Source organism: Pelodiscus sinensis, chromosome 16 (assembly GCF_049634645.1).
Source record: "Pelodiscus sinensis isolate JC-2024 chromosome 16, ASM4963464v1, whole genome shotgun sequence".
NCBI lineage: Eukaryota > Metazoa > Chordata > Testudines > Trionychidae > Pelodiscus > Pelodiscus sinensis.
The window spans coordinates 28,989,924-29,012,100 of NC_134726.1; the positions used below are offsets into that span (position 1 = coordinate 28,989,924).

General features: G+C 46.3%; 1 protein-coding gene across 3 annotated transcripts in view; it reads right to left on the minus strand.

Moving 5' to 3' along the window:
- TTYH3 (tweety family member 3) overlaps nucleotides 1–22,177 on the minus strand; it is a 119,642-nt gene that overhangs the window by 18,195 nt on the left and 79,270 nt on the right. For all 3 annotated transcript variants that reach the window (XR_012896185.1, XM_075899611.1, XM_075899612.1), the window contains exons 6-11: nucleotides 19,963–20,035; nucleotides 17,897–17,972; nucleotides 7,565–7,620; nucleotides 6,251–6,343; nucleotides 6,027–6,119; nucleotides 4,754–4,890 (exon numbers count right to left, since the gene is read on the minus strand). Coding sequence is in view for 2 of the 3 variants with exons in the window: in XM_075899611.1 (XP_075755726.1) it covers nucleotides 4,754–4,890; nucleotides 6,027–6,119; nucleotides 6,251–6,343; nucleotides 7,565–7,620; nucleotides 17,897–17,972; nucleotides 19,963–20,035 (528 nt within the window). In the remaining variant the exon portion in view is untranslated. The remainder of the gene's footprint in view (nucleotides 1–4,753; nucleotides 4,891–6,026; nucleotides 6,120–6,250; nucleotides 6,344–7,564; nucleotides 7,621–17,896; nucleotides 17,973–19,962; nucleotides 20,036–22,177) is intronic.

Consider the following 22,177-nt stretch of genomic DNA (forward strand, 5'->3'; position numbering starts at 1 on the left):
TTCCCCCACTTGTCCCCCCCCCCCCCCCTTTAATCTGTTACCCTGGTTAAACAATATGTTTAGCCAACTAGCCAGTTAAACAGGATTTTACATACCTCATCTGAACCCAACCTACATTGTTTTTCCTGGTGCTGTATTCCTCTCCCCACCCTGGCATTTAGCCCCACCCCTACGTAAAAAAAAAAAATCTAAATCAAATTTATCAGGAGCAGACAGCATGAGCCTCCTGTGAGGGTGTTATGGAAGGATGATAATAGATATTACATAGCACTTTCCAAGAGAGATCTCTACTATTCTTGACGCATTTCAGATCCATGACTCGCAGATCCTGAGCCACTCAGTACAGCTTGTTATTAGGACATAAAGCAATGGGCATAAATTGCAGCAAGGGAGGTATAGGTTGGAAGTTAGAAAAACCTGCCTCACTGTCAGGGTGGTTAAACACTAGAATAAAATGCCTAGGGAGATTGGGGACTCTCCGACTCTGAAGATTTTTAAGAGCAGGTTAGACAGACAAACATCAGGTATCATCTAGATGGTGCTTGATTCTTCCATGAGTGCAGGGGACTGGACTTTATGACCTCTCGAGGTTCCTTCCAGTTCTAGTATTCTAGGATTTTTGTTAGGTCACTGGAGATGGTTTCAGACAGTGCAGGTGTTTCTCAGGCATAGGTCAACAGTAGCTTATTCCTGAAACCAAGGCTTGTAATTCTGGACAAGCAGATGACAGCAACAGAGTTGGTTTAAGTCTGAAGAGACCATTATATCAAAAACCACATATGCCTGGAACATGTATCTTAATCCTTGAAATGTTTTTCTAAATATTTAGAACAATCATATCACACTGCTAGAGACAAGTTAAGATTTTATTCATTATAATCTACAACTCAGGATTATTTTTAGAAAAGTGTCTGAAAGGAAACACACTAGGCAGAAAGGAACCACGTCTCAAATCCAGACATCGCATTTCCCACCAGCTGAACGCTGTACACATTACGTTAATGATGGCAAGCCCAAACTGACAGTCTCCTGCACAGCCTGCACCTTTCTTTAGCTTGGAAGAGCAGATTCAGATACATCATTGCCCATCCCTTGAACTGGGTGGCATGGAAATTTGAGCCATTGTAAGATTTCATCACTGTTTCACCTCTAATTAACCAACCTTTCCCCCAGGTCTTGACAGTGGAACTTATTAACAATGAGTAGCCCTGTCACACACTAGAGACTAACTATATGAGTATCATGAGCTTTTGTGGGCAAAACCCACTTCTTCAGATGAGCTTAAATATATATATTTGTTAGTCTCTAAGGGTACATCTACACTGCACGCTTATTTTAAAACAGCACGTTGACACTGCAGGGAAGCCTCAAAATTAGTCCAAGGCAGATTTCCCTAAAGTAGACATTAGATCTCGATTTAGAGACCTAGGAAGTACTGGGGAGGAATAACTTAGAATGGCCCTGGTAAGGGACTATTTCAAAATAGCAGCAGTGGAGCATCTATACATGCCTTATTTCGAAATAGCTGTTTTGGGATAGGTGTTATTCCTTGTAGAATGAGGCTTACAGATTTTGGAATAAGCTGCCCATTATTTCGAATTTATTTCTAAACAGAATGGCTGGGTAGATGCTCACATTATTTCTAAATAATGCTAGTTCTCTCAAAATAATGGCACAGTGTAGACACACCCCCTGGGACCATGGAACTACTTGTTTTAAAGTTACAGGCTAACACAGCTATCCCTCATGCAGCAGAGCTTACTGTTAAGACTATACAAGTCAGGATGAGATAAAGCACCTTTGCATGGATGGATAGTGGGTAGTCAAATTAATGAATGTTTCCTATCAATATTGGCTAGGAGGTGGACCAAACAAGCTAACAGAATGACTTCTCCAACCTCTATGATACAGGATGAGTTATCCCACCTCATCTTGTCAGCTGCCAGTACTTCCAGTATCACAAGGTGACAGTGAAGTTTTACTAAAGGAAATACAGGGTATGCCTCCTCCACTTATCCGTGAGGGAAGCCACTTCCTGAAACAAGTGTTAGAGTAAATATACCAGCTTGATATGTAGCTCTGTTTTTGCTGCTGAATATGGAAAGAGCATCAAAACCCCCAATAGTTTTCTGAAGAGATATATGGATACAATTTCCAAAGTGTTTTTTGGTAGGAAGAGCAGCTAGGGTTGCCAGGTGTCTGGTTTTGAACCGGACAGTCCAGTATTTGAGCTCTCTGTTCGGGAAACAAATTGAGAAAATATAAATGTCCAGTATTTTCCTAAATAGGATGCAACGTAGACTGTGATATAGTGTCAAGTGTGCCCGGTATTTTTGTTAAAAGCATCTGGCAACCCTATGAGCAGCTTTCGCCGCCACAGGAAATCTTCCTGATATTGGATTGCCTCCAGTTCTGTACACTGAGCCTAGGACATTCTTGAAAATCACTTAATATTTAGAGCAGTGTTTTTTTCAAACAGGTAAAGGAAAAGCTAAAAATCCAATGCAACTGTGGCGGGTTATGAGGGTGCGAGCTCCGCACCCCGCCACTCCCCCACGTCCCGGGACGGGGCCGGTGGAGTGGGGGTGGGGCTCCGCGAACCCGCCGCCTCCGGGAGTCTAGTTGGCCCTGGATTCGGGGTCCGTAAGTGTGCGGGGGCCGGGTGCGATCACCCCTTGCCCTGTATGGGCCAAGGGGGTTCGGCGGACCCGGCCCAGTGCCTTCCCGGGCGGCCCCCGGCCGGGGCTCTTGAGCCGTCCCTCTTGTCTCAGTCTCTCTCTCTCTCGTTCTCTCTCGGGGAGGGGTAGTGTGCCAGGCTATTACAGCCTCGGGGACCTCCTCCGAGGTAGGGGGTGTGGGGAGTGGGGGGACCCAGGCCCGCCCTCACCACCGGGTCCCAGCCCGAGGCCCTAAGTGGGGTGGGTGCTTTAAAGCGATCCCCCCACAGCAGGCGGGGCAGCTGCCCGAAACTCACCTGCCCACGGGCGCCAGAACGGTCCCGCCTCAGGCTCCTTCCACTCCCCCTCCGCCGGCCCCCCTGGCCGGCGCAACGTCGAATCACTCACCCCGTCACAGACGCCGTGCCCATCCCAAGGCAAGCCGCCAGCTGCCTGTGTCGTCCTTCCTCGTCGCCCGGAGGGCTGGGTGCTTGGCGCTCCGGGAAGCCAGGATGGCTGCCCTCTTGTTCCCCCCCTCCTGAGCATCTCCTCGCCCTGATTATAGTCGCGGGTGAGTGACGTCTGGGGCATAAGCCCCGCCTCCTCCGGGGCTCTCCGATCCAGCCCCAGCGCGCCCATGGCTCCGCCCCGTGACGCGAATCGCGGCGCCCTGATCAGGCATCTTTCCGCAGCCCGGGACTTCCCCCAGCGTGCGCCCGGCCCCGCTCTCTGCCGTGGCGGGGGCCGGCAGCGCAGCGCCGGGCGACTTTCTGCCGCTTGCGGCGGCCGCTTCCTGCTCGGGGAGGAGGATTCTTCCCCCGCCCCTAGTGCGGACCCCGCTGGGTCCATCACACAACATGTTATGATAATAGAATCATAGAACTGGAAGGGATTTCAAGAGGTCATCAAGTACAATCCTCCTGCATTCATGGCAAGCATCATCTAAGACAAAGCTGGACAAACACTGGCCTCTGGGCTGGATCCAGTCCACCAGAATTAGTCCCTGGCGGGCCCCCACTGCTTTATTTACGTGCGCCTTCACAGGCATCAGACGATCATAGCTCGTTAGCTGCAGGTAGTTGTTTCAGAGGCGCAGTTAAATATAGAAATGGGGGCCCGCCAGGGACTAATCCTGGTGGACCATCATTGACCACCCTGATCTAAGACCATCCATGACAGGTGTTTGTCTAGTCTGCTTTTAAAAAAAAATCTCCAACAATGGAAATTCCACAACCTCTCTAGGTCATTTATTCCAGCACTTAACCACCCTGACAGTTAGGTAGTTTCTCCCAATGTCCAACATAAACCTGCCTTGCTGCAATGTAAGCCCATTGGTTCTTGTCCTATCCTTAGAAATTAAAGGAGAACAATGTTTCTACCTCCACCTTGTAACAACCTTTTAGATACTTGGAAGCTGGTATCCTGCCCCCTTCTCAATCTTCCATTGTGCAGCAATCAACGCAACAACTGGCCCTGACTGATAAACCAATACATCTTGGTCTTGCCTTTAAACACCACCACAATGTAGCCGTTAGAAACGGCAACAGGTCTCTGATCCAGCTAGTGTCTCAAAAGGGATGTACTTTTTATTTGGCCATCTCATTAGAGTGAGGGCCATATCTTGCTCACAGGAGCCATGCAGTTCAAATCCCATTTACTTCAGTGGAATTGGGAGAGTAATATGAGCATGATTTGATCCTCATAAGTCTCCCTCAGTATTAGGACCCCGCCCCAATGTCCTCCAAAGACATGCAAAGACAGACAACAGGTATTTTATAGAGGCAATGTACAGTTCAGGTACTGCTGTCCTCTATCACCCTAGATCTATATTAATCAGTAACTCAGGATAAACAAAAAAAAAAATCTCACTTCACCATGTTAAATATTCTGTTGTGTCTATAGACAGAATTACATAGTCCCGATTTAAAATTCACCAAGTTAAGGCTAACAAATCTGCCTTACTTTTGGCCTGTTTTAAAACATCCTACCGCTCCTGCTCCAAAGTAATGAATTCCACATGCTGATGGGCATGCCTTCATTAGGCAGCAGCTCTATAATACAACAGTGTGAGCTGTCTATTTCATCCCACTGCATACCTTTTTTGCTGCCAAGTATGTGGGACGCTGCACACAATGGAACTGAACATGAGAGCAGTGACAAAGGAGAAGAGAACCAGGTAAATGAGCCCTTCCACTCCATCGTAGCAGAAGCCTGTCAGAGCCTGGACGTAATCCTAAGGGGAGAAATTAAGCAGAATCCCTTGGTTCGTCATAAAAAAGTAACCTTGCAAATTCTGTATTCCAAATCCCACCACTTGCATTCCGATGCTCATAGTGAAGATCATGGAGCCAATGTACTTTGTTTGGTTTCTAAATGCAGGGCTAGTTTTTAAATGCTAACCAACATCCTTGTTTTTATGCAAGGCTTGATTCAGGAACACCAAGAGATGTACATTATATCAAAGGAAAAACAACAACAACCCCCCCCCACACACACACACGCCCCCCCCCCCCCACACACACACTAGCAGGTAGCAGGGTTAAAAGGAATAAAAAAAAGTTCTTCTTCACACAGTGTGTAGTCAACCTGTGGAACTCCTTGCCAGAGGAGGCTGTGAAGGCTAGGACTATAATAGAGTTTAAAGAGAAGCTGAATAAATTCATGGAGGTTAGGTCCATAAAAGGCTATTGGCTAGGGGATAAAATGGTGTCCTTGGCCTCTGTTTGTCAGAGGCTGGAGAGGGATGGCAGGAGACAAATCACTTGATCATTGTCTTCGGTCCACCCTCTCTGGGGCACCTGGTGTTGGCCACTGTCAGTAGACAGGATACTGGGCTAGATGGACCTTTGGTCTGACCCAGTACGGCCGTTCTTATGTTCACTACAAAGTAAGTCTGCCTGTCCCAATAAATCTCAATATTCATGAAATCAGCAGTAGTCAGTTTCTAGTGCTACAGCTCTTGTACCCACTTCAGCTGTGCACAGATAGGCGTGGACTATAAATTTAACTGTACATTTTGACAAAGTCACAATTTGCTCACCAACCTGGAGATCTTGCTCCACAGCTATGAAGTATTATAGCTATGAAAGGCATCGGACCCAGAGCTGGATTAAGCTTAGGTACGTGAAGCCTCAGAGCTTCAACTTGCAGAAGCACAAAAGTTCACCAGTTTCCTAACCTGCCACTTACCCCAACAGAGATTTTCTTCCGAAGAGAGCAGAGCAACAAAGCCAGACAAAGGGCCTGCTGTAATTTGGCACCCTAGAGACCTTTGCACCCTGACTCTCAAGGAGTGCAACCCTGAGGCTCTGTTTCCATATGTTCAGATTGATCAGTGTCTGGAGCAGACAGATATTCTATCACACTCACCAAATGCAGACTGCGACAGTCTACCAATGCAGTCAGGTGCTGCAAATTGATCTCGGTAGAGTTTAGAACCTCCTGTATCCGAGTAAGGTACTCCTGTAAGCAACAAGGTGGATATTAGTAGAACAAAAGGGCTTTGCAAGAGCTGGTTTAGGGCCTCATGTTGAGGGGACACAGCCTTTACTCATCCAATGCTTTCAGAAGATGAAGTTCAAGATGTGTGTTACCTTGGAGGTAGGGTACTCTTTGACGGCTGATCTAAGGAGCTCCAACACATCATCCTGCATTTCCACCAAGGCTTTGTGACTACCTGACAGTTTCTATTAAAAAAGAAAAACAAAGATGGTCAGGGCAAGCCGGGATGTGCATAAGAGTTCCTTGGCAATACTAGCTCCCAAGTACTGAGATATGGACATACCTGATGATGCAGGGTAAGTGTCAGATTAATGGGGAAAAAAAATGTTCCACTCAAGTTCCAACTATAATCCTAAACTCCTCCCACAAATAGCAGCTGGATTTTTCTGTTAAAAATGATCACCAGGGAAATGGCTAATGCTTAGAGTTTTATCCATTAATACTCCACTAAGAGGTCCAAGGCAAGTTTACTATTCTCAGGAGCATGCTAATTACATAGATATGCAGTACAACCGAAAGTGTACCTTATGGCATCAGACCACATTTTAGGGCTCATTACAGAGACACAAGTTACAAAATGCCTTTTAAAAAGTATGTTTAAATTCTACAGAAACAGAGGGAGCCTGCAGAGAAGTATCAATACTAGGATACGTGTAGTAAACAAAAGATGACAATGTTGCTCAAGGAACAATAAAAGGAATAAACGAACATCAATACAAATTGATCCTGAGAGTCCCCAATAGGCTTAATAAGGATATATATATTACATACAGGAATCACTCCTTCCTCCACTGAAATGCAATCACTTCCGGAGTAGAACACCATAGTTCAACAATGCAAAGCAGTACTGCCCAACAATAAGAAGCGAACAGTGAACCCAATAGAGACTGCAGGAGATTTTAGGCAGACAGAATGTAGTTACCCAAACTGCACTTTGTTCGGATCCCCAAGATTAATATGTCTGCTCTTGGTGGAAAAAGTGCCAGAAGCAACGAATGAAGCTACAAACCTGACCACATCTCATCAGAAAGGCTGAACTTCCAATCTCCTTAGATCAGGTCCACAGCATAGAGAACCTCTTATTGCACCAATACCATTCCTCACAGCACCTGGAAGGTGCCCCATTCAAATACGATCCTGCTTCCCTTTGGAGAGCTGGTGAGATCATAGCCAGAGATGGCAGAACTACTGGCCAAAAACTAGAACCAACCACTGGAGCTGAAAGTCTTCTCCTTTTACCAAAGGAGGGGTGCCTCGGGGGGGGGGGGGGGGGGGAGGGGAAGCCATAGTGTTTAGACAAAGCTAACAATCTTGCAACCCACTCTAGGACCAATTTATCTGATTTAAATCCAGCCCCACTGAAATGCAGTTTGTAAAAACAGAAAGGTGAGAGCTAAGATACTCACATGCTGAAATGGGTTTGGATATCCAGCATTACAGGTAAGATAATAGCGTAGGGTATCTATTGAGACAAAGACAAATAGAATAAATCAGGTTTTATTTATTTCCCCCCCCACTTTGAGCCTTCTTATGCCTGCTGCAAGGGAAAATTTAATTCTAATAGCATTACTACTGATATGCTGTGAGAGGCAAAGTCTAAGCAGAATCACTTTCTTCCCTCCTTGCTGTGTGATGGAGCATGGAAGACACTGAAGAAGGGAAGTTGGCTGCATTCTAGAATAAAGGAACACCATTCTAAAAGTTGACCCTATGGCTTTTTCCATCCCATCAAAGCAACTGGGACTTTTCCATGGAAGCAGGAAAGTGAGCTATGATAGCCAAACTACAAATGCTGAGTAGAAACAATATCAGCCACCATACTCAGTGGCACTCAAAACAGGACACTAGGTTGGAGTCCAAGATTTTATTTCCAGGGGAGCTGACAGCATCCGTGGGCCCCCCAGGCAAGGTTTGGAAGGGCTCCAATGGCAATTTTAAAAGGGCTTACCAGTTTAAGGGATGGAAAAGTTAGTACATGCACATCCAGGACTCCAGTAGGCTATTCTTGATGAAGGCACAGAGGATTTTTGTAAGATGGCTATTTGTCTCCACCTCTCCCATCCTAACAGAATAATTTTTAAGGTGTTTGTAGATCTCAGCCCCTCTCCAGCATTCATTCTGGAGATCTCTCTTGCCTTGTCCCAGAATGGAAATTAGTTCAGAATGGCCAGGAATAGCACAGACAACTCCTTCCCCCCCACAAAAATAATCAGGGAATTTTGCAGATTGATCTTTTTCCTACACACAACAAAGACTCATTAAGAAGTGCTTCCCCGCCCCCCAACTACTTACTACTCACTGTGGGGCTCAGAAGGAACGACAGACAGGAAAAACTGTGAGAGGGAGCCAACAAGTAAGGGGAACAGGCCTACTCCTGCTGCACTCACCATCAATATTGTATGCACCTTTCATCATGCCTGCATGCACACTGGGACTGAGCGGTACAACACAGCTTGTCAGCGCCTGGATGCTGGCAATGGAACCTGACAGCTGTTATTTATAATTCATTAGCCTACTATGGGACTGCTTCTACCAGCTGCTCCATTTCGTCCCATTGAATTTCGCTTTGGGACGACTTATCCACAGCTCAGCCGAGCCATTAAACAGCAATTAGTCAAAACTGGGCAAATAATAGGAGTGTGCGCTACTGAATGGACTCTGCACACACTTGCAATCAGAAGGGACTGTTTATTCTAGGCCTACATTAGCAGACAGGCTTTTCTGGAGCAGGAATATCATATGTAGCCCACAGTGCTCCCAAGCAGGGGTGGGAGGGGGGAGGAGAGGAGACAGTACAGTGACAAGATGAAAAAGCACCAAGTTGCACAGAACCCTTCCCGCCATGCACAGGAAGCTTCGCTTGGCAAACAAATCTGAAAGCTTCCTGGTAATATCTTGGAAACTGCGGGCAGGGCATCCAAATTTACTGGCTACAACTCACATGAGTACTAGAGCTCTGCTCAGAAGTAAGTCTCTTTCCCATCCTCCTCAATTTCTGGAATGTGTCAGCCTAACTACTAGCTCTTGCTTTGATATTAAGGCATTAGAACAGACCTTTTTTGGCCACTGACCCATGGAAAACAAAAATCAGTCAGGGCTGCACAAAAATTAGAAACAAATTAAACACACAAAACAAACCCCATCAGAAACAGGAAGACTCCCCCATATTCCACCTCGCATATCAAAACTTAAGGGGACGCAGGCTAGATTTTGTAGGCCCCACTATGATCTGGAGTGGGGCCAAAAATTAGTTTAGTGTGAGAGAGCTACTAGGAAGCAGATTTAGCGTTTGGGGTCTGGGAGGATAGGAGGGTGCAGGGGAGGGCTGAGCAGGAGATACAGATTGGATCTCCCAAACCTGGGACTCCCTCATCCAGCAATATCCATGGTACAGCAGGACCATGGGTGTTTCTGAACTAGAGAGTCCTGGCTGGGAGCACGAGGGCTAGAGTCAGGGTAGTACAGGGTGCCAGGGCCACAGCAGCACGGCAGCGGGGAGGTAAGGTGATCTGGGGAGCCAGTAGCAGGGGGAACACCTCTGGTCCAGCAAACCCCCTTGTTTGGGACTGGTGAGGTCCAACCTGTAGGATGCAGGAGTGGAGGGTGTGTGGGGGGAGGGACGGGAAGAGTTTGGGTTGGAGGGGGCCCATAGGGCTGGGGCATTAGTGCCAGCTGTCTGATGCTGGGGAGAAGAGCCACCGAGCCCTTAGGGACCAGATCCAGGCAAGCTGGGGGCCAGATTCGACTCCTGGGCCATAGATTCTAGTGTGGAGTGGGGAACCTATTTTAGGTGAGATTTCTAAACAGCCAATCATTTCTCTGACAGACTGTAGGAGTAGATTCTTTACTGCACTAAGCACAGTTCTGCAGCATGGAAGAAGCGGGGAAGCCTGCCAGGAAGCCAGCTGTAGCTCCCCAGTGCAAGTTGGAGCACCTGCGTGAAACTATGACACTTGCATAAGCTCCCTAAAAGTCACCCCACACTAGCCAAGGGCAGACACTGAAGTGCTCTGCTCCTGCTACACCCTCTCTCATTCTCCTCACATATCCAGCAACCCCACGTGGGTGGCTAATGTGTAAGGTAACTGCACCCCCCCCCCCCACCACCCTGCTCTACGCGAGTGTCCAGATGAAATTCAGATGTGAACATTTCCTTTAAGATTGCCATAAGAGACTATATCTAAAAAAAGGCCAGATGAAGACAGGCAGCAGATGCAATAGCCACTCACTTGCTGCCTTTCAGAGTACAGATGCCTGTGGAATGGTAGCCCCACCTGCCCTCTGTCACTTCTCATTCCTTGCCTCCACCCCCCACCCCTGTGGCCACCTCTGCCTGCCACATCCCACCCTCTGGCAAGCACCAAGGGGCATCCTGGGGCAGCCAATGTCCCTCCCTCAAGATTTTGTATTTGTTCTGGTTGGGCAGATGGATACTCAGCTGGGGGAGGGGCAGACAACCTAAACAGTGGGGGCTCAGTGCAGGAGGCTGTGGAGAGAAGGAACTCTGCCAACAGCAGGTGGGCAGAGGTTTTGCTGGGGAGGGGGCTGAGTAGTGGAGGTATATGAGCAGTAGGGACCTAGGAGAGGAGATGGTGCATGGGCATGGCGCCAGGAGGAAGGCCAAGGGGGATGGAGCCACAGTCTGGGCAGCTTCTTGCACTAGGGTCAGCCTCCCCAGACGTGGGAGGCATGTCTCGCCTACGGGAATGAAGCCTGCCCAGAAACTAGCACCATGGAGGCGGAGGGTTCTACTTGGTATTTTTCCGAGAGCGTAAGCAGGCACGCACGCAGGGTGAATGCAGCGTAAGTACGTAATAGGGATGTAAAATCCTGGTTAATCAGTTAACTGGTTATATTAGATTAGGCTAATGTCTAACCAGTTAACCAACTAAGTGGGACCCAGCTGGAGACTGCTCCAGCCCAGCAGGATAGTCCCCAGCCTGTAGGGCTCCCACTTCCAGCCCTGTACTGGGGCTGTCCTGGCTTCCAGCCCTCACCAGAGCAGCCCATGCCTGCAGGTCACCTGGGTTACCCATGGACAGAGACTACTATGGACGAGAGCAGCCCGTCTGCGGTAGGCAGGCAGCTGCTCGAGCCCCCACCAGTTATCCAGAACCAGTAAGCATTCTGCATTTAGGGTGATGCTTACAGATTACCTTAACCTTCCACACTGCTAGTAAGCAAGCTGAGTAACAGCTTCTGTTGCCTCCTGCATTCAGTGAAGCAGGACTTGGTCTATTCCTTATAAACAAACAAGGTTGTGTCAGAGAAAATACCAGACTCTCTCATCAACTTATTCCCAACCAGAACATCCCCAGTTTGACTAGTTGCTCTGGTCAAGAATTCTCCACTGACATCCGTCCAGAACACAGCCCTCCAATTCTGTCAACTGCCATAAGCATTTTGATGGCAATTTCATCTGCTCTCAAAAGTCATCCTTCCAACCCTTCAGGGAACAGGTTCAGCTTAGTTTTATCCTTTCAGCCTGAAATACTACAGGCCAAGCTCTGAAATCTGGAGTTGGTTTTTGAAACTGGCCTTTAAGCAGTCTCCAGGAGAAAGGTCATACTTGCAGCTGCTTGTGCCTGCTGCTGCTAGCAGCAATCCTCCTGACCCACTTTCGATGGGGAAAGGGAGTTAGAGACCAGAAATGAAGGGACCAATCGGATAAAAGCATCAATTTGAAATTCTCCCAATTTCTGCACGTCTTTCCTAGAAAGGCAACTGCAACTGGCTACCAGGAACAAAGTCCGTTTCATCTGCTAGAATCTGCTTCTCACTTCTGCAAACATAGAAGCCTTACAGCTCATAATTTTATAGTATGATGGCACTGAATGCCAGCAGAACTGCAGAATGCTCTTTGGGAGTATGCCTCAAACCCACAGGGAATCTTGTACGCTAGAATGGCTAAAGAGTAAGCAGCATGGACAGTTTACAAAAGATTGCTATAATTTAGGTTTTTTTTTTTTTTTTTTTTTTTTTTTTTTTTAAGTAGAGCCCCACCTCGGCCTAACTGGCTTGCCATAAACCTGTGACTTCAGTCATTCCTCTTAACTGGTCTCTGAGCTTCACACACAGTGCTCAAAGAGATCCTGCTAAGAGGTGGCACTGTTTAGTTAAGTTTCAGTGGTGATAATTAAAATAGGAGAAAAGTAGCATTCTTCCCATGGTAACCATACTACCTGAGTGTAGGGTCACAGTCCCAATTGGTGTCCAATTTCCTCAGAAATAGACACTGACAGGAAAGGCAGGTTTCACATGGTATTTATATAGCTTTCAGATAGAGCATTTCAACTGCACTTAAACAGGGGAGGGGAGGAAGCAAGTAGTCAAACTTTTGGTTAAAAAAAGACTAGCCAATGTGATTGCTGCTTGACTTATCCTTAAAAAGCTCCAGATTATTAGCAGTTCTGTGAAACCACAAAGTGGGATCTGGGTTCTAAACTTGGTGAATTTAATATCGCCGGGGGGGGGGGGGGGGGAGAAACCCATCCAAATTGATCGAGTTGGGTCTTCACAGAGCTCTATGAACCCCACACAAATACCAGTAGTAGCCACAAAGTGCACAGCACCTTCTGTCTACATATTACAACCCTTACCGAGAGCATCTACCTCCATGCGCCACAGGAGAGTTTAATTTCTTTGAGATTGCCATCTTAGCTGGCCTCTGACGATTTTTGCAACATGAACATCTGCCCACTAGTAAGTGAGGAAAGCCAAATTCACTTGACATTGGCGACTTCATCCTTGAACAGCCAGATATTAACAGCTTTCAGACACTGCCAAGCTTGACTGAATTTGAGGTGAAAAGCTCCATTATCCATCCCCTCAGCAATGCAGTCCCTCAGATAAGCTAGTCTGTTCCAGATACAGCGTGCCAGTAAGAGGTAACCTGGAGATAGATTTGCTTTTTTAGCTAAACGGATTATGCCTTTTTATTTAATGTGATTGAATGAATGATTGGGTAAGAACACAACTGAGAAAGCGAACAAGGCTAAAAGATGGCCATTTGCTTTGAAAATAAACGTGTTGTCTACAGTATCACTTTTTGATCACAAAAAGGGATGATCCAGTCAGTATTCAAGTCCATTGGTGTTCTCTCAATTAATGAATACCAAATGAGCCAGACACACACACAAAAGCCTCTCAAAGTGGTTATGTTTCTCTCCTCCAAGACCTTTGCATTAAGAATCCTGATCTATTTTTTGCAGCAGTAAATAAACAGTCATCTTTACAGCTCAAGAGTGGGGACAACAGTGATGCGTTTAATCAGATTATTTCCAGTGCTGTTAGTTCTGCTTAGATTTGAAACCTGATGAAAATACTGATGAACACACACAGAAGCAGTTTTAGTCCTGCTGCCCAGCTTCTCCAAGAAAATGACTCTTCTAGAATGCTCCTGTAGTTGTTGCATCAAATAAATGAACCTGGGCTATGCAACTACATGGGAAATCTTGGACTTAACTGTTAGGTCAGCGGGGCAGGGGGACAACCTTCTTAGCCCTCTGACTGAAGGGGAAAAAGAGAGGAGGAGGGGGGAGGTTGCGTGGCATTACCAAAAAACTCTGCTTAAATTTAGATGAGACACTAAGTTCCAAGAAAAGAACATCAGCCAAAGAGATGGCGATTCAAGGGCAAATGCTGGTAACTGTGAGGGAGGAGGAAAACAAAACAAAACAAAAAAGCTCACAGGGATCCAGAGCTTCCTTCCTCCTCAGACAAATAGGGTGCAAATATTCAAGACATGTGAACAAAATAAGGGAGATTATGAACTTAACCTTTCTGTTGGAAAACCATGTACTTAGCATGGTTAGGAATAATGCAGAACAGTCTCTAGGAAGACTAGAGAATCTTTTCCTAGTTGGTGTTCTAGCATTCTGTATACAGTTGACGTCACTGCTTAAGCAAGAAAAAGCTAATGACCAAATTAAATCGCCTCCCATGAGTGTGTATAGAACAGGCCACATTGCTAACTACCACCTGATGGCAAAGCCAGTAGTTCCTATTGCCTTCAATGTTCCATTTTGACCTTTCAATTAGTCTTACAGAGTCTTCAGAGTTGCTAAACTAAACTTCTAGTTGTCAGTGGCAGCAGAAGGTATCCATTTTGTTGGGCCTGCTGCTCCTATCAAGGAAGAGAAACAGCTTCAAAACAGCAGGAGGAAAATTAACAGGCTCCGGCCAGGCGAAGGAGGAACATACTACTAGGTGCCTACCCTGTGGGAGAGTTTCCTTGTTTATTTAGAATTATTTTCACTGTTATCAATGTGCTATGTCACTAGTTCATAGCACTGTACCCATGCTGTAATTATACCAGTTGACTCCGTGAACAGTCAGGAATAGAAGTTTCCTCTGTCTACCCATTTGTCACCTTTAGTGAAGATGAAGAGCAGCTGGCTAGTGTTTGAAGTCAGCCTTCAACAGTGGTAATTCTCATTTTTCACAGGCATGGATCACTGCAAAGAAATGAAGTAATGCAACGAGTAGCAAAAGAGTTCACTACAATTACAGGGTTCCTCCCATAGTTAAGACCTCTGTAAACAAAGGATCTGGAATCCCTTCCTTCCTTCCTTTCCCAGGAGTTTTCGATCAATAAGGCATTCCAAGATGGAAACTGGGGGGCTGGAACACTAGCAGACTATTTCACACAGTGTTTTACCTCCTTCCACAAACATTTCCTGTTTGCAATCTCTGAACCTCCAGCCAACAGCAGAGTAACATTTCTAACTTCCTATCAGTTTCACAGAACTCTGCTAAGAGAGATACAAAGCTGCAAGCCACATGCAGAAGGCTAGGACTGAGGTCTTCATACTTTTATCGAACTTCTTTTAAAAGTTTCATAACACAAAAACCCAAACAACATAGCTGTTAATATCTCCTTTTACAGCCAGTACCCTGTTCCTTAAAATTGTGTGTGACCCTAAAACAGAGCTGGACTCAGAGCATAAGGCAGAAGTGTAAAATGGTTAGCCTGACCCTATGATACTCCAACAATTCTCAATTAACTCAAAAGAACCCTCTTCTTTAGGTTCCTATCAGAATCAAATACCAGCTGAATAGCCAGCTGCTGCTCCCCAGAGGCCCAAACAGCAATCAGTTCCTCTACCTCAAACTGAACTGCAGTTCTAAGCAACAATTTTACAAATCTAGACTTTTAGGTTCCAGCCTCAAATTGAAGGCACCACACTCATTTTATGATGCTCCTCAATCTATATGGGGAGTGAAATCCAAAAGCTATCAGAACTGCTGGCATAAAGTACTCCTTTGCAACGAGGGCATCATGGGGTTCTGCTGCTTCCCCTGATCAATGGCTCGATGTCAGGATGGCGGTCGGTTTCTAGTGGAGTGCCCCAAGGTTTGGTTCTAGGACCGGTTTTGTTCAATATCTTTATTAATGACCTGGATGAGGGGATAGATTGCACCCTCAGCAAGTTTGCAGATGACACTAAGCTAGGGGGAGAGGTAGATACGCTTAAGGACAGAGATAGGGTCCAGAGTGACTTAGACAAATTGGAGGATTGGGCCACTAGAAATCTCATGAGATTCAACAAAGACAAGTGTAGAGTCCTGCACTTGGGACGGAAGAATCCCAAGCATAGTTACAGGCTGGGGACCAACCGGTTAAGTAGTAGTTCTGCAGAAAAGGACCTGGGGGTTACAGTGGATGAGAAGCTAGATATGAGTCAACAGTGTGCCCTTGTAGCCAAGAAGGCTAATGGCATATTAGGTTGCATTAAGAGGAGCATTGCCAGCAGATCCAGAGATGTCATTATTCCCCTTTATTCGGTTTTGGTGAGGCCACATCTGGAGTACTGTGTCCAGTTCTGGGCCCCCCCACTACAAAAAGGATGCGGACGCATTGGAGAGGGTCCAGCGGAGGGCAACCAAAATGATTAGGGGTCTGGAGCATATGACCTACGAGGAGAGGCTGAGGGACTTGGGTCTGTTTAGTCTGCAGAAGCGAAGAGTGAGGGGGGACTTGATAGCAGCCTTCAACTTCCTGAAGGGAGGTTCCAAAGAGGATGGAGAGAGGCTGTTCTCAGTAGTGACAGATGGCAGAACAAGGAGCAATGGTCTCAAGTTGTGGTGGGAGATGTCCAGATTGGATATTAGGAAAAACTATTTTACTAGGAGGGTAGTGAAGCATTGGAATGGGTTACCTAGGGAAGTAGTGGAGTCTCCATCCCTAGAGGCGTTTAAGTCTCGGCTTGACAAAGCCCTGGCTGGGTTGATTTAGATGGGATTGGTCCTGCCTAGAGCGGAGGGCTGGACTTGACGACCTTCTGAGGTCTCTTCCAGTTCTATGATTCTATGATAAGGGGATGGTTGGATGAAATAACATGATCTTGGTAACTAATTGACCATTCGTTATTCATTATCAGTTGGAAATAGGTCAATGGAGGGATGATAGGAGTTGCTATAGGGAACTTTCTGGGTGTCTGGCTGGTGAGTCTTGCCCACATGCTCAGGGTTTAGCTGATCGCCATATTTGGTGTCAGGAAGGAATTTTCCTCCAGGGTAGATTGGCAGAGGCCCTGGAGGTTTTTCGCCTTCCTCTGTAGCATTGGGCACAGATCACAGCTGAAGGACTCTCTGCATGTTGGGGCCTTCAAAGTATTTGAAGGCTTCAATATCTGAGACATAGGTGAGAGGATTATTCTAAGAGGGGTGGGCGAGATTCTGTGGCCTGCACTGTGCAGGGGGTCAGACTAGATGATCATAATGGTCCCTTCTGACCTTAAAGTCTATGAGTCTATGAATTAAAAAAAACAAAGGGGGGGGCATGAGCTCTTGCTTCCCCTGGCTCTATGGAATTTATACAATGACCTCAAGTCAGGAAAAATCTTCATTTCAGAGACTACTCATGTGTTTTCAGGAAGATCTGCAGAATTTATTCAGTGGGAAAGCAGAGGTCAAAAAGGTGACCCTTTCTGTTTACCTGACTGAACCCTTATTTAAAAAGCAGATGAGAACTAAAGACAAGGAAAGCTGAATAAAAACGTTATTCTGTAAAACCAGGCTGCCAGCTGGACTATGTTCTATAGAACCCACACAAAGTCTTGCAAGGAGTCCAACACTATGTAAACATCACTTTAGCTAGAGAACATAACTATCCAAATGAACAAAATATTGGAAGGAATATTATTTTCATACTTCAGCTTGCAACGTGGTATGTCTGGTAAAATCCTCACATACATATGTAATTGCTTATAATACAGGATAAGCACACTAACTGGGACAATTCTGGTATAACAATGAGCACTCGAAAGTGAACAAAACCTGTGCTTAAGGGGTCAAAGTTAAACATAGCATTCCAGAGGATGAAGGAAATTTATACTACTCTCTGCAATGTTTTTTTGGTCTGTTTGGCCGCTGAATTGAAAACAATCTCCTTTAAAAAAAAGTATTGGATACTAGCAAGTTAAGAAACTGCAAAGAGAAGTCTAAACTCCAAATTCAGATTTTCTGCATCTATGACTTCCCATTCACAGCAAAGAAAGAATTAAGACACAATGAAAAAGGAGAGATCACTGAATAGGACTCTTGAGAGAAAATTCTTTGGGGAAAAAGTCATTGAGAGTCTTGGCATTTCACATCTTTAATTGAATCTGCTTTTCCCAGCATTTTATCTCCATTTCTAATACTAGTCCCTGACACTAGGCCGGCAGTGATACACGCTCATGCCAGCTTCTGTTACACAGCGTAGTATTGGAACCATTTACAATCCTAGTACTTACCAGTACTGAGTACTGCATGATCCTCTACCACTTTAGAGATGTAGACATCAGGATTCACACAGAAGTCACTGGAGCCCTAGCAAGTAAAGGGGGAAAAAAAAGTCAGCAACACAGCACAAAGGTTCAGTCATATCTGTCTCAGAGAATCTGTGGCTCTCAAGTTTGGAGATATTCCAGAAGCCAAGCCCCAGCAGTCATCCAATTTACTACCCTCCCTCTGAAAAGTGTTTCTACACATCCATCACCCAAGCCTTGGTGCAGAGTGGAGCTGGGATACTAGCTAGCAACCTGCATTATGGAGGTAGTTTCCTGAACCTGTTTCACATACGGTTTACCAGGATGGCTACTGAAAACCAGACACTGGGAGACATTTATTCATGTGCCCAATAAATCTACAGCGTAGGGCAGTGGTCTCCAACCTTTTTACACCCAAGATCACTTTTTAAATGTCAGGGCAAACCAAGATCTACTCTACTCCTTCCTTGAGGCCCAGCACTCCCCATTCCCCTCCTCTCCATCATTTACTGTCCCCAGCCTTTACACATGTTCATTGGGTTGAGACAGGAGGTGCAGGCTCTGGGATGGGAACAAGAGGTTTGAGTGTGGGAAGGAGTGAAAGGTGCAAGCTCAGGGAGGGAATGTGGTTGCAGGAGGTGGTGGAGAAGGGGATGGTGGCTCGGGGAGGGCTCCAGGCTGGAGAGCGTTGGGGTCATGTGGAGGGTTGGGCTGATGAGCAAGCCGCAGGCTTGTGGCTGTGAGGGTGCAAGAATTTGGATTGGGATATGGGAGGGGCTCAGGGCACAGGTTTGTGGTGTATGGATGGTGCAGGAGTGCGGTGATGTGAGGAGCTCAGGGCAGGGGGTTCAGGTGTATCATGGGCTCAGGGTTGAGGTCTGTGCAGGGGTGCAGGAATATTATGATGCTGCAGCCAGATGCAGGCTTGGCCCCAATTGGGTTTGTTGGCCAGGTTTCATTTTTAAATAAAATATTATGTCCCAACACAAAATGTTTCAGCATGGTCTTTATTTATGGGAGATGGGGCAGGGAACCTGTTTTGGGTCAGGGGCCACTGACCCACAGAAAAATCAGTTGGGGACCACACAAGTGAGATGTATAAAAATCAACCCCTCCTAAACCCCCCAAGCCTCACTCATGTGGCCCCAATGGCGACACCTCACTCCCCTGGCACTCCAGCCCCATGGGGAGGGTAGGTAGGACTGAGGTTGTGGGCCTCAAGCTAGATGAACTTTTCTGGGGTTCCAGGGTTAGTGGATTTGTGGGCCACCTTCACTCAGGTGGGGCCAAAAGTGAGGGATCCCGTGTACGGGACAAGGCTGCCAATGAGTGGGATATGGATAGGGGTGCAGAATCTGGGTGGAAAGTAGGGTACAGGAGCAAGCTGGGGGTAGGTATCTGGCCAGGAGAGAGGGGGCAGGAGCAGGATGCTGGTGAGTTTGTCTAGGGAGGAGCAGCAGGGACCTGGTGGGGGTCTGACCAGGGAGAAGGGTGCTGGTGGGGGTCTGGCCAGAAGAAAAGGTGCAGAGGCAGCTTGGCCCGTACCCGGGGTGGGGGCATCCTCCAGGGATGAGGATCTCTGGGGCAGGATCTGCAAGCAGCACTGGAAGAAGTGCACATGCGGCTCCTTTAAGAAATCCAGCCGCTCTGGATCCTGTGCTGCTATCTTAACTACTCTCCCCTGCCTTCCCCAAGCATGGGGAAGAAAGGGAAGACAAGAAAGCATGCACATTGTTGTGGGCAGGGGAGGACTGCGTGCACACTCTTGTATTTCTTTCATTCCCCATACTGCCTTCCTTCCTGCGGTGTGGAGAAGCGGGGCAGGGAAGTTTTGAGGCTCTGTGCCAGATCCAGCTCCGGATTTGGTGTGGAGCTGTGGGACTCCTCCCCCCAGGCTGCAGGAAGCCAGAGCTAGCTCATTGGGGGTAGGTTGGGGGAAGCAAGGAGGGGGCTGGGAACACTACCTCGCAATTGACTCACATGCCAATCACGATCAACTGGATGGTCACCATGGGCGTAGGGTGTGTGAAGGATGGATCAGAGCCACTTACCACTGCAACAGCCAGCTCCAGACCCAAGGATCCCCAACTGACAATTAGGGCAAGCACTCCTAGAAGACACACCCTGCAAAAGGAACAGGAGACAGACAGGTGGCTGATGCATTGGCTCCAATTCAAAACACCCAAATGATTTAATAAGGATTTCTTTGACGTTCAAAAGCAATAATTAGTTTTCATTTGTGTAATTAGCAATGTGAAAGATAGTCAGTGTCTTGTACAAAAACCCTACTTGGAATACAGAACTGTGCAAACCTGTACCATTTGATTGGAACCCCGGCCCACAGGTCTCACCTCTAGTTCTTAGCAGACAGCCTCTGCAAGGCCTCATTCAAGGACTGAATGTGAACGGAGACTAGACATGGCTCTTAGAAGCATACTAGCTAGGGGAAGTCTGTATTCCTGCCATCTGTGAGGAGAAGATTGCTACTTTTACATCCTTGTTTTCATGAGGTTCAGATTAACAAAATTTTAAAGTGTCTGAATTGCCAAAAGTAGAGGGGATACATGCGAGGGAGGCATTCCTCCAGGCATTTCCAGAATTACACACTAAAGGGCATGACTGGATCCCACAAAAAGCCCCTTTTTTTTACCCTTCATTACTGGTCATGACATCTGCTAGTGGAAGAAGAGAAGGGACAAAATAGGTTTACCAGGAAAGTTACTCCATGTTTTAAGGTTACATCCCCGCCTCCACAGAAGCTATTAGATTTTCAAATATTTCTTCCATCTACCTGTGCACTGCCCTTCATCTAACCTACTTAGACTCTTTTGCAGCACCATAGGTTTCTAAAGAGCAGTGGAAAAAGACATAGGAGACAACAGGCCTTTAAATACTGAGAATCCCAATAAAATTTCTGAAATAAGTTGTGCTGTCAGCAGACACTACTGGACAAGTTTTCAGTATGTTGCATGCTGCCATCCATAGGCAAGTCCCCTCAAAGGGAATTCTAAAATACATTCCTTATATCTAGTCTTGAAGTTCCGTCCCCAAACAAAGCCATGCAGCTAATGAGCTCCACCACAGACTAGAAACTGACTTGCTTTCCTGGTACTTGACACCAGAAAGCTAAAGAAAAACCCACCCAATGCACAGCTACCAGGCCACAACCCAGTCAGGAGACAGAGTTACACATCTGTTATACTCTAGATTCAGATTCCTAGGCCAGAAGAGATCTTCTAATCACGTGTAATCTCCTGTATAAACATAGGCCCTAGAACTTCCCCAAAATAATTGCTCTAAACGGTTTCATTTAGTAAAACATCCAACCTTGATTTTAAATGTGTCTCAGATAAAGACTCCAGCAGGATCCTGGGTAAATTGTTCCAATAGCTAAAAACTTAAGTGAAAGTTTACACTTTATAATGGCTAGAAGTTGAATCTAGACCAATTCAGTTTGGAAATAATGTCTTATAGGAACCCCGCATTATTCACGGATTTGTCAGTGTGCTGCACCACACCAGCTCAATATTCACAGTGCACGGCACTACCCCAGCCCAAGCACATGATGCAGCATGATGACGCTTTTTCAGTTGCGCTAGTAAAACAGTTCTATTCACTGAATTAGAGTAATATTCCAGTATTAACACACCCTTAACTATGGCATTAAAAGGAAAAGTGAGTGATGCAGACAGCAGGCAAGAAGCTAAATGGGGGGGGGGGGGGGGGGGAGAGAGTGATGACTAAGCCAGAAAGTTGAGTTATTGGAGAAGCTTGAGTGTTTATTATATTACTACATGTAGATATTAATCTATTACATCACTTTATACAGCAAATGGGGTTGTTTTGTGTGGGCAACACCCCTCACCCCTACAATTTGCAGATTTCACCATTCCCCTATAAATGGCAAGAGTCTCCTACATACCGCTCTCTGCTAGACTGAGGAGTCCATGATCAAATATTTGTCCCCATACAGGTATGCACAGGCTGTAATAAACCCTTTAATATTCTCTTTGTTAAGCTATGTACATTGAACTCTAAGGCACACTGTAGAATCCTCTTGCAAGAGACACTTTGACATATCCAAAAGCCAACCCATCAATTCTCTCCAGTTTAAGAGAAACTCAGACTCGCAGCTAATGTGATCAGTTTTTTGGCCAAAATGAAGTAGTTGAGATCTCCTAGCAGGCTGGAAGAGGAGCAGCTAATTACATTAACAGTACCATTTTAATCTGGGGAAGAGAGTGGGTAAAGACAAAAGGTGGCTTA